Genomic DNA, 12,733 nt, shown 5'->3' with positions numbered 1-12,733 from the left:
TTTTGTGTAACCAAAGAGAAAAGAGGAATTCATTGAAACTCCTCAGTCATTGTTCTGTAGAATTTTCATTGGGATGGGGGAAAGGGTTTCTAAACCTTTGGGTGCCATTTTTGTATTCAAGGTAAAACAAAACAAAACAAAACAAACAAAACAAAACAAAACAAAAACAAAGATAAAAAACAAAACCACAACCCAAAAAACAAAACCAAGAAACCAGACACAAAAAACCCTCAATTTTTAAGTTTTTATTTAAATTTCAGTTAGTTAACATACAATGTAATATGAATTTCAGGGGCACAATATAGTGATTCAACACTTCCTTATATCACCAGGGGCTCATCACAACAAGTGCATAGCTTAATCCCTACCACCTATCTAACCCATCCCCCCACTCGCCTCCTTTCTGGTAACCATCAGTTTGCTCTCTATAATTAAGAGTCAGTCTCTTGGTTTGCCTCTCTTTCTCCTTTTTTCTCCCTTTGTGCATTTTATTTCTTAAATTCTAATATTAGTGAAATCACATAGTATTTGTGTTTCTCCGACTGACTTATTTCACTTAGCATAATACTCTCTAGCTCTATTCATGTCATTGCAAATGGCAAAATTTCATTCTTTTTATGGCTGAGTAATATTCCATTATATATATATACATATTTATGTATATATTCCATTGTATACATATATACACACAATGGAATATTATATATATAATTGTAATTATAAAATATTTTATATACAAAAATACACACACACACACACACCCCACATCTTCTTCATCCACTCGTCAATTGATGGACACCTGGGCTGTTTCCATAATTTGGCTGCTGTAGGTAGTGTTGCTATAAACATATAAACATCAGGGTACATGTATCCTTTTGTATTAGTATTTTTGTATTCTTTGAGTAAATACCTAGTAGTACAATTGCTGGATTGTAGGGTAGTTCTATATTTAACTTTCTGTGGAAGCTCCATACTGTTTTCCAGAGTGGCTGCACAAGTTTGCATTCCCATCAACAATGCAAGAGGGTTTCCCTTTCTCCACATCCCTGCTAACACCTGTTGTTTCTTGTGTTGATTTTAGCTATTCTGACAGGTGTGAGATGATCAGTGATGTTGAGCATCTTTTCATGTGTCTGTTGGCCATCTGTATGTCTTTGGAGACATGTCTATTCATGTCTTCTGCCCATTTTTTAATTGGGTTATTTATTTCTTGGGTGTTGAGTTGTGTAAGTTCTCTTTATATTTTGGATACTAACCCTTTACCGGATATGTCATTTGCAAATATCTTCTCCCATTCCATAGGTTGCCTTTTAGCTTTATTGATTGTTTTCCTTTGTTGTGCAGAAGCTTTTTATTTTGATATAGTCCCAATAGTTTATTTTTGGTTTTGTTTCTCTTGCCTCAGGAGACATATCTAGAAAGAAGTTACTGCCTATAAAGACACCTCAATTTTAAGAGTGTCTAAGCAAAGAGAAAAACGTCTTGTGTATACTTCTGGGAAGAGCTGGGCAATCACACACATTCTATACTACATGTTCCCTCTTTTCCTTTAGGCATTTTCCCTCCTCCTTCTCTTGCTGCCGCACTTCCCTCATCTTTGAATTCCTTCTGCTGTGATGCCACACAGAGAGCCTGGGCCTCCTGACCTACATCCCAGCACTTTTCACTGTATCTGAGTTGTTCCTTGATAGTATAGAAGGAAAAGGAAATCCACAACGTGACTCAAGTGGGATGTTAATGCCTTATGTATGTTGTCTTATTTAATCCCCCCACCAATCTAGGGGGTAGGTTATCATTTTACAAAAGAAGAAAAAATACACATATGGCATAAGCAACTTCCTGAGATTACATTGCAAATAAGTAACTAAGCAGGGACTGGAAACAAGGTCCATGCTTGTCTCATTACATCATGTTGTCCCCTTAAATTACCCTCTGTAGAGTTCTTGTCAGTTTGCTGTTCCACAGCAGGACTCTCATACCTCACACACATACTTCTCTTTTTCCCCCATTCCATGTCTCGAAACTATGTCCTATTCTTTCTTTCAAGGCCATGCAGGAATGATAATGGCTAATAATAACTTCAAGGCATGGGTCACCTCATCCAGCCCAGATCATGGGAAACTCCTGTAAACTTCTACTCTGAAGGTACAAATTTAGATACAATAGTAAGCCGAGGGAGATATTTTTGGTAGAAATCTTTCAGAGATACTGACGCTTCTGTGTCTAGAAGCTTGATTAGGTGAGTTAAGTTATATGCAGGATTCTTTTTTTTTTTTTTTAGTCTTCTAAAAAATGTATTATAACATCTTTCCTCTCCACTTGGGTACAGCAAAATCTAGGATTACACAAGCACGCCCACCCAATCTCCTGTCTCCCCCTGCTGAGGTGGTAAGATTTACATACACATTCTTTTCTCCCTACATTTAACTAATTTTGAAATATAATATGCACAGAAAAGTAGAGAAATCAATGTCATGAACATGCTGTATTTACCACATAGCTTTTGTCAAATGTTAATACTTGTCATATTTGCTTCTCGTATTTTTTTAAGAAATAAGATATTTCAGATGTGTTTGAAGCACCCAGGGTACCCTTTCCAATCCAATCCCCGACCTCCTTACTCAGAAGTTGATTTTTCTGAAATTATTATTCTGAAATTGTTTTTCATTCCTATGCATCTTTTTATATTTTTACCACATACATTCATGTTCACAAACAATATATATTTTAGAGTGCATTGTTAATCTTCATATAAATAGTGTCATACAGGCTTCTGTAACTTATTTTTTCCCCTTAAAGTTATGTCTCTGAGAGGTATCCAAGTGGATATGTGTAGCCATGGTTCATTCATTCATTTTTTATTTCTGAATAGTATTCCATTATATGAATATATCACAGTTTATTTATTCTCCCGTTGATGGACATTTCGTTTGTTTCCAATATTTTGTTATTACAAATCATTCTGCAATGAACATTTTTGTTCATGTCTTCCTGTGCACATGTGTGAGTTTCTCTAGCTGTCCAGTTTTGCTAGCCTTAATTTACTTCTTCTTAACTGAGTGACACTAAGCAAATAAATACATGACTCCAAGAAATAGCTCTCAAATGCCTTCAATTTCTAGATGACCTGGTTATCTTCCTTTCAGGAATGCTGCTTTTTTTTATAACTAGAATAACATTTTGAGAGATATTTTCCAGGAAGTCCAGAGTGTTAGGCATTACTTTACTGAGAGTGTTACTTAGTGTATTAATTTACTATTACATTCAATTACTTTATTAGGAGTAATCCAAAAAGCAGATCCATTATATTGATAACCATATAATGTCCAGTGTAGGAGAAATAGAATATGTGGTCATTGACAGCTGTAAGTCTATGAGGTATAACAAGCATCTTGAAATGCAGGTAGTATGGAAGGAAGGAAGAAGGGAGGGAGGGAGGAAGAGGAAGGAAGAAAAAGAAGAAAGAGAGAAGAAAGAGGAAGGAGGTGTATTAGTTAGGTTGATCTAGTTTGCAGTAACAAATGGACCTTGTTGTGTAATGGTTAAACATAAGAGAACTTTATTTCTCTGTCGTGTAACACTCCAAGAATTTTCCTGGTCAACAAGAGTTGTAGTTTTGCTTCCTGCAGTCACTTTTCAGGGTCCATGATTGACTGTTGCTTTACCATTTTTAAAATATGGCCTCCAAAGTTGAAATATCCTGGGGACTGAGTGCTGCAGTAGTGCCTAGAACTAGAAATAGGGACAAGAGGAATTTTGTTGGTGCCCAAGTGGTGCCTGATACAGACAGGCACCTTGCTCTGGATGCTCAGTACCCCTCCACCCACAGGACACAGTGTCTAGGTCATGGGTGACCGCAAAACAAATCAGGACAATAGAGTCCTCCCCTAGGATTTTTGTAACAAGAGCTTGTTTCTCTGATCTTTTTTCCAAAGTGAAATTGATGGAGGTCTGCATCTCTCAGTAACCACTTTCCCTGCTACATGGAGAGAACTTGGCTGCAGAGATGAGAGGCAGAGAATTCTGATGATGTCAAGTCTCAGGTCTAGTGCCTGAGGTTTTCAGAGCTAACCTCGTTCCTATAGCTCCTCCTTTCATTCTTTCACTTACCCCCCATCCACCAAACAAATCTCCTAATTAAATCATCTCCGCCAAATTTGAGTTGGGTTTCTGCCACTTGCAACTGAAATGTACCTGACAATAGAGAAACTGACAGGTAAAACCGAGCATTGTTTATTACAGGCCTTGAAATTTAGAATCACATAATATGAGGTGCTTGGTAGAACAGGGAGGATCTCTACTTAATGCCAGACCTCCAAGACTCCTAAGGGTCAGACAGTAGCAAACTCTACAAAATGTAAGATTTCTCCCTTTTCAAGCAGAGTCAGAAGGTTTGAGACACAGTGGAAAGTACAGGGGCTTAAAAAGAGCTAGAGAAATGACTGGAAGTCTTCTTTCTCAGCTCCTTCCCAAAACTCTCTGCTGTCCCCTCTCCCCACAAGCCTGATGCAAAGTGTCAAGCCTCCATCCATTGTAAAACACCATATACAAGATGCTGCTGAGGAGAGGAGGCAGGTAAACTCTTCAAGACTTTTCTGTCAGCTTGTCCCAAGGAAGAAGACTAAATGAGGGCTTTAAACTGAGGTCTTAGGGGTGGTCAGAGCTCTGAGTCCTATTTTGGAGAGAAAAAAAAAAAGTGGGGCCAGGACGGATCCACATTCAAGAATTATGTCTCAACAAGATTGCTGGTATTGGCTTCTGTTTAATGGAATCTCCAGAAAGTGAGCCAAAAGGTAGCCAAGCCAGATCTTAAAAGAGGTGTATGGCACTCACCCACTCAGCAGTGTCTGGGTAAGCGTACAAATCAAAGTCCACATGTTTACACCCATACATTTCTATTATCAACCAAACTAACAAACTATTCAACAAATTATGCCCTGACTCTTATCGTAATGAATATACTTTCATAATAACCTGGAAAATTCAGATTGACCTGTAGAATTCTCAAGCTCTTTGGAGTTCCTTTCCAGAATACAGCAGTGTGGAGATGGTCAGACCCTAGAACCCCAGCCTGTGGCCCACTTCTCTTTTCACATCAGCCCATCCTGCATCAAAAAACAGACCTCCACATACAAAGGTTTGAGGCAATAGCATTGTGTATATCCGAGATCCGTTTGCCCACAAACAGTGGTCCCGGGAAGAGAGGCCCATGGGGGTCCTGAAAGTGGGCTCCAGATTATTGGGACAGGAAATTCTAAATCCCAAGTGCCTGAAGGATGGTCTACAATTAGGACTGCAGGTTCCAGGTGAGCACGTCCAGCTGGCCCTGCAAATTTGTTGCCCAGAGGGGGAACACAGTCGGAAGAGTGCTGGTGGGCTCTGGGCAGGGTGTATGGACCTTGCCTGGTCTAAGGGTAAAGGCCTCATTCCAGCGTCTGGGATCCCAGGAGCTGCTCTGGCTCCAGCAATACTTCTTTGGGTTCAGTGGGCAACCCTAGTGGGTTTTACCTAAAATCCCTTGTGATTTGAACCAGTTGGTAGGTCTCTGCCACCTGCAGCTAAAAGAATCCTTATTAATAAACTTTCACTGTTGAAGTGTCTCAAGCAAGCGGTCTATAAACCACTGCTTCCATTTCCATTTTTTAAAGCATTCATTCTCACCGTGATTTGTCAAAATGTACCTTCTTCCTCCAGCACTGTATGTAGTAAACTGTACTCGAGAAAATGGCCTCCAATGGCCCTTCTTACATCCCCAGTTAAGCTGGTCTGCTCTACAGCATTTGAGTATACTAAACATTCCCTTCTCTTTGAAGACTCTCTTTTCTTAACTCTGGGATAACAAACAAGCTGATCTTCCTCCTATTTCTCAAACAGCTCCTTGTAAATTGCCTTCTGTAGCTCTCTCCTCCAGTGCGGATGTTCTGCAAAGTCTAATCTTCCTCCCTGGGCTGAAACTACAGTTGACCCTCTGAGCAGCATGGGATTAGGAGGAGCTCTGCCCCCGGTGCAGTAAAAAATCCATGTAAAACATTCAACTCCCCTAAAACTTCACTACGAATAGCCTACTTTGACCAGAAGCCTTACCAAGGACAGAAAAAGTCTACTGACACAAATTTTGTATATATATTATATTCTGTATCTTTATAATAAATTAGTAAGCTAGACAAAGGAAAATGTTATTAAAAATATCATAAAGGGGCTCCTGGGTGGCTCAGCTGGTGAAGCGTCGGCCTTTGGCTCAGGTCATGATTTCAGGGTCCTGGGACCGAGCCCTGCATCAGGCTCCCTGCTCAGCGGGGAGTATGCTTTTCCTTCGGCCCTGCTTGTCCTCCCTCTCTCTCTTTCTCTCAAATAAAGTCTTAAAAAAAAAAAAAGAAAATTCTAAGGAAAAGAAAATATATTTATAGTACTGTACTGTAAAAAATCCATATATAAGTGAACCTGCACATTTCAAAAGTGTGTTGTTCAAGGGTCCACTACACTTCCAATGGAAGCACAATGATGCTCTCTCCTCTTGAAGAACTCATTCATTCTTGCACCTCAAGGTATCACCTCCTTAGAGATGAATCCCAAAATTCTATATCCATCCTTGACCTTGCTTTCAAGCCAAACTTTCATATCTTATCTTACATTTCGGTTTTCACATTCAGTTAACACACCTAAAACTACAATTACTGCCTTCTGTCCCTGGGTCTGCATGGTTTCTGTTGATTTTTGTCAGTTTTGTCTGTGATTCGTTCTCCTAGTTCCCAGGTTTCAAACCAGTATTATCTTAGACGCTATTCTCCTGTCTAGTTGATTCTTTCCTTGCAAGATGTTTCCTATTCAACCTTTGCTTTTTGTCCCCTTTCTAACTGCTCTTCTGTTTCTGGTTCTTGTCCTGCTCTGGCTTATCCTCATTCTTTACTACAATAATGCTATAAAGTAGTATTTTTGCATGACCTCTTTTTTTTTCCTGTTTAATAACTTTCAATGGATTTCTATGGCCTGAGCAAAATTCCAAACTCCTTGGTCCTGACACACCATACTCTGCAAGATGAAGGCTCAATGTCAATCTCCAGTGTTTTCTTCCACACGGCTTGAAAATAAACCCTCCATCCCATCTGGGCCCATATTGCTATGGTCCCTGAACACAAATTCCTCCTTCCTGTGTCCCCACCTTTATCCCTTTTCTGCCCTCCAACTTGAAGGCAGCACCTCCTCTCCTCCCAGTCCCAGCTGATGAAACAGTCCCAGTTCTTCCGTGAAATCCTCTCCCACTTCAGCTCAGTGTTTCTTTCTTCCTCTTCTGGACTCCTGTCTACTCTATTTGTTTGACACATTCATTCATCGTCTTGAACTGTTGCATACATTGGTTCTTCATAGAGTTCCCTTTTAAATCAGATCTTAATCTGTATGAAAACAGAACCCAAGTCTCCCAATTTGGTTTACTATTTCCTCCCCCATTACCACACACTCAGCACTAAACACAATAGGTGCTTACATTTTACTCTGTTACTTCTTTATTCTAAAATAAAAGTCTGTGCTTTATATTTTGTCTGTTTTGTCATACATAGCTGGTATTGTGGATTCTAAAGAAGCAGGTAAAAAATAACTAAATTCTCATAAAAGTTTCACTTTTATCCGTTATACCAATAAATGCCCGCTCTCCCTCCCACCATTGTCTTTGCTTTTGAGAAATTGATTATTTTCATTTTTAGGAAATACTATCTCACTCCAATAAAAGTTCTAATCATAAATCCCTCTCACCTTCACTCTTTCCTGCATGTACCCTTAGGTCCTAGCAGATCTATTTTTGAAGTTCAAAGAGAAAAGAATCAGTAGACTCAAATATATATAATAAAAGACCGCAGAGTAGTGTCCTTCTTCTTTTTATTGAAAAGGAATCATTTCTATTCTAGCGCAAACAATGTATATTTTACATCATAAAGCAAGATATAATTTACATATTACATTTCTTATGAGATCTTTATACCCTAAGTGTCATTCCCTTTTTTATTCAATCACCTCTTTTGGTTTGACTTAACCTGCCAAGTATCCTACAAATCGGCATCTTGTTTGGGGAGGGATTGGGGACACAGACAGACAGTCTGCATCTGGGTATAATGGTGGCGAGGAACAGGGGGTGTGCCTTGGAACTTTGTTGGCCTGAGGCCCTCTGTTGAGACCTGGCTTGGAAGCCAAAAGGTGACTCCTCTAAATCATATATCAAACTTCTACTTTAAAAAAAAATCAATAATAAATGAACAATGCTGAGTGCTTGTCTCATGTGTATACTTCTTGATCCGGTGTTTAGATAATAAATGTTGGTGGTGTTGATTCGCTAGCAATGAAAATTCCTATGGCTGACCAGCGCTGGCTACCCTCTGATTTTCCCAGACATCGCTTCCCAGGCATTGGTGGTAAAACTGCCCGCCCGGTTTCATATAGTGTTTGGGTTTTGGGTTCAGGCTTTTCTGTCCACCGCTGAAAACGGATGTCAGGATGAAAGCTTCAAATGACTTTGTTTCACATGATCTTCTACTCCTGTCCTCCCTCTTTGGAAATTCCCCTTTCCTAGCAACATCTAGTCATGTATCACTTCTGTTCTCTGCACTATAACCCAAACTCACTTTTAGCTATTCTCCCCAAAGTCCAAACTCCAAAAATTCACCAATTTCTTGGATCGCACTCATTTCACAAAGAACATTTTCATGTCAGACTACACGGTTCCTTTGGGTCTTGATAATCCATGGCGACTAGCGGGATAAAAGAATTAGTCGAGGGACTCCTTAGGAAGCAAGTAATATGTGGTGTTCAGCCAGCCTACATGAAACATCAGTAAGAAATATTCTAATAGTATGCTAAAAGAAGAGGGAATCAGTGGATGAAAGCAAAATGCAAGAAGATGGGGTTTCTTCTTGTTATTAAAAGTAGTACAGATTCAACATTTAAAATACATTTTCAGATTGGTGGCTGTTTGGCTGAAAAAATACCACCATTAGCTCAACTTGATAGGCCGAGGGGGGAACAAATGTGTGCTGAAAGTGCATCTTAAACTCAACAGTCCATGCCTGTCACTCAGAGTTGGCATATTTGGCCAAAACCAATCTAAAGCTTTTTAATTACTGATAACCAAAGTTATCAGAACCAACCTGGTCAGGATAAAAATATGTCAAAAATATGTCTGTTCTGTGTATCTTAAATTACTCTTTGGTCGAGTGATGTGATTTTTGAGAGGTCTGTAAATATAAACCTATTTCTCATTTCCAAATACAAGGCTATAAGTATTTACAGCAAGGTAGCATTTCCTTGCTAGAAAACAAGGCTTCCAGGTACCGTATCCTTCCATTAACATTGTATACTTTTATAGTCCCTTTCCTCCCATGGCTACAAAGTGCTGCACAAACAGAGAATACAGGAAAGAATGAAGGAGCAAATGAATAGAGCCTCACAACACCCCTGTGAGGTAGGTAAGTATTGTTAAACCCATTTTACAAAAAGGTAAACTGAGGCACAGCATGGTGGTGTGGTTTGGTCTAGTCCACCTGACAAGTTACAAAAGCACAGCTGGAGACAAAAAGAAAGAAACAAAGACAGGTCAGTCCTTGCTCACAGCCCTAGGCACTAAACTTTATTTCAAAGTATTAGTAAAAGAATAGCCCACAGTTGCCTTTTAAATTTTTGGAATTTAGACAAGACTTTAAGGATTCCATTTAAACACATGTCTTTCAGATTCCTGTTGCACGGAGAAGGGGCAGATGATGACATGGCTTTCCCTCCTCTAAGTGTAATTCCCATGGTGTATCAGGATATATTACCATTCCACCAGAGCTCAGTCTCCAAACTCAAGGACATTTTTATAGCCTCAAATAGGTTCTAATTTATTTAAAGCCTTAATGTGAAAATGAGACCTGTTCTCAAACAGATGCCCTATTAATTGCTCTGTGGCCTTAATGAGAATTTTGTGTCAAGAAAGAAAGGAAACAAGATCCCTAAAAACACCTCATCACTGTAGAGATTAAGGACAGTGGTGATGGTGTGAAATTTGCTTTTTGTAGTGTTTGAGAAACTGCAAACTCAAGCTTGCCAGAATATTTTATATATATATATAAAATATATAAATATATACAGTATATATATAAGTGTGCATCTGACTATCCTTAAGGCACTAAAGAGATGTAGGCCATGCCTGTCACAACTCAGTCTTTGTTTTCCTAAAGAAATTTCTCTCCCTCTCTTGAGTGTCAAGCTTGTGACAGCAAATTATTCAAAAACAACAAATATCTTTAATTTAAGAGAGCTGATTGCCTGGATGGGGGTGAGGGGTGGTGGTGATGGTGATATTATCATCTACAGCTTAGAGCTTAAATCTATAGCTTATATGAAGAGCTTAGATCTACAGCTGAGAGCTTTGAATCAGCCAGACACAACCAATCACATTGGATCAGACAAGCCAGTGACCAGATATTGTACATACTTGCTTTTTTAACAGTAGCTGATGGAAAAACCTTACCATGACCAACAGACATGGAGACAATGAGACAGGAAATCGTGTCTGGCACAGATTCTTCAGAAAGACCTTGGCTTTTCAGAAGTTCCTAGAGCTTCTATACAGAGAACTGGGACGAAGGATAGGGCAAGGCACTGAGGTTCAAACAGGTCACTGAGGAGACGCTAGACAATGATTCTGAATATAGACATGATTTCTTTGGCTGCTGTAGGTTTTTTTGTTTTTTTTAACCCATACAATTATGGGGGTGGGTGGGCTGAACCTAACCGAAGAAGCTTGGAGTATATTAAAGCAAAGCGCATGAGTAGAAGGAAAAACAAAATTAACACACGCAGAAACCAGTGGTGGTGGTATCCCAGAGGGAGGAGAAACATTGGTTAACTAATTTTCATTTTGCTCCTCTCCTGCTTTTCTCTGCCATGGTCCCAATATTTTAGTTCAGGTTTTTTGTATGTTTGTTTTTATTTATTTATTTTTTCCAGCAGATGAAGAAATGACAGAGCAGGATAGGTGTCTTATGGTTTTTGATTTCTTCTTAGGCCTGTTTAATTATTTTTTTTCCTCAGTTGACTGTTGGCACCTGGTTCCTCTGTAAACTATATTCCTTGGCCTTCAGTCTCAGGTTGGCAATGCTGTTGGCCATGTTGATGCCCTGTGCAGGGCTATTGTTGGCACATGTGGCAGAGTAAGTAGCCATGGCGCTGTAGGGACAAAGGAGAGAGCGGGGAGAATAACAGGCATTAGTTTCATAAAGCTGCAAGTCTGTGCCCCAGATGGATGCAAGTCTCAGCACGGGGCAGGCGGGGCCGGGTGGGCTGGATGGATGACCTCTGAGGTCCCTTTCAGCCCCAGATTTCCATGGGTCTAAGGCACTTGGGAAAGGATGGCAGTGTTCGGAAGGGCAAGGGAAAGCAGAGGAGAGTGGAAGAGGGCGGGGAGAGGTATTTGGCGTGTTGGCCACGGTGAGTAATAATTTATTTCTGGGGTGAGAGGAGAAAGCTGCTTATGTTGAATAGCACGATGTTTCATCGGCCGACCAACTGAAACAGTATTTAATCTCTCTTCCTGCCTCCATCACCAGCCTGTGGGAGCAGCAAGCAAGAAAAGCAGGCATTTGAAAAGGAAAGGGCATTTTGCCCTCTGCACTCTAAGTAGCTGACTTTAAGTCTGACATATTTTGGGTCATCAATGGAGGCCATGCTAAATAGTGTACTTGAGACCCGTTAGGCAACCCATTCCCGATTCAATGGCTGGTAGCACTAAGTACTGCTAAATCCAGAGCTTCCTATCCCAACTGGCCTTGATTTTATTGTAGCTTCTTCTCAAAAGGACTTGAGGAGCTCAGGATGCCTCTTGGGTCAGTTATTTGGGAAATGTTTAAATCCCCCAGATAAACAAGCAAGGACTCCAGCCAGTTTCAGGATTGCTGTCCTCAGAGATAACTGGGTTTTTTTGTCCTTATTCCTGAGAAAATCCTGAAGTTGTTTTTCATTGTCAGAGATGGTAATTAAGACCTAGAAATGCAGCTGGACAGAAATGTGCGTTTGGTGGTTTTCTGTTAATCGAATCCATGAATTTCTTTTAAAGGAAAACGTAAGGGTCTCTTAGACTTGGAGGCAAATTATTCATTACTGTCTACTAAGCAGTTAAAAGGGAACTCATTTTAATTAAATGAAAATGTTTTTAGTTGTTTCTAAGATTAGCAAAATCCCTTTCAACTGAAGCCTGAAATGAGACAGACGTATAAATGGAATGACATGCGCTCCACTGTCGCCTGCATTCCAGTGCAATTTTACCAGCCACACAGGAATTTGTGGTTCTGGGGATCCAGTGACAGACCAGAATGAGAGAAAACTAAAGCTACTCTACAAACAGAGAGACTGTGTCATGAATCCTTATCTGGGAGGCCATATAGTCGAGACTTATAGTCAAGACTCACAATAGCCTGTTTCAGCTCACTTCCTAGCAATTAACCCAGGAAAATTAGGTTAATGAAATATAATTAGTCCCAGATCACTAGGTCTCTCCAGAAAGACACATCCTTAATTTGAAATACTTACAGCACTGGGGGGTGTGTGCGTCTTAAGGCAGAAGGAGGAAGACTCAGTAGGGTTCCAAAAGAACCCTAAATTCTTCCACTTCAGTTTTACCTGCTTCAGTCTTACCCATTTCTGGGCGAATGTTCTTAACCCTCCACACAAGTTAGTTCTCGTAGAGCATCCTGTAATTTAGCACTTATTT

At 39.9% G+C, this 12,733-nt stretch overlaps 1 protein-coding gene across 2 annotated transcripts in view; it reads right to left on the bottom strand.

The window, feature by feature from the left end:
• Positions 1-7,855: 7,855 nt before the first annotated feature.
• Positions 7,856-12,733, bottom strand: part of PRRX1 (paired related homeobox 1) — a 75,144-nt gene continuing 70,266 nt past the window's right edge. The window contains exon 4 of one of the 2 annotated variants that reach the window (XM_002918563.4): positions 7,856-11,193. In XM_002918563.4, coding sequence (XP_002918609.1) covers positions 11,055-11,193 — 139 coding nt within the window. In that variant the 3' untranslated portion in view covers positions 7,856-11,054. The remainder of the gene's footprint in view (positions 11,194-12,733) is intronic. The other variant, XM_011224094.3, reaches the window with a different exon arrangement.

This window comes from Ailuropoda melanoleuca, chromosome 8, assembly GCF_002007445.2.
Source record: "Ailuropoda melanoleuca isolate Jingjing chromosome 8, ASM200744v2, whole genome shotgun sequence".
Taxonomy (NCBI): domain Eukaryota; kingdom Metazoa; phylum Chordata; class Mammalia; order Carnivora; family Ursidae; genus Ailuropoda; species Ailuropoda melanoleuca.
This window is presented reverse-complemented; position numbering and strand designations above follow the sequence as displayed.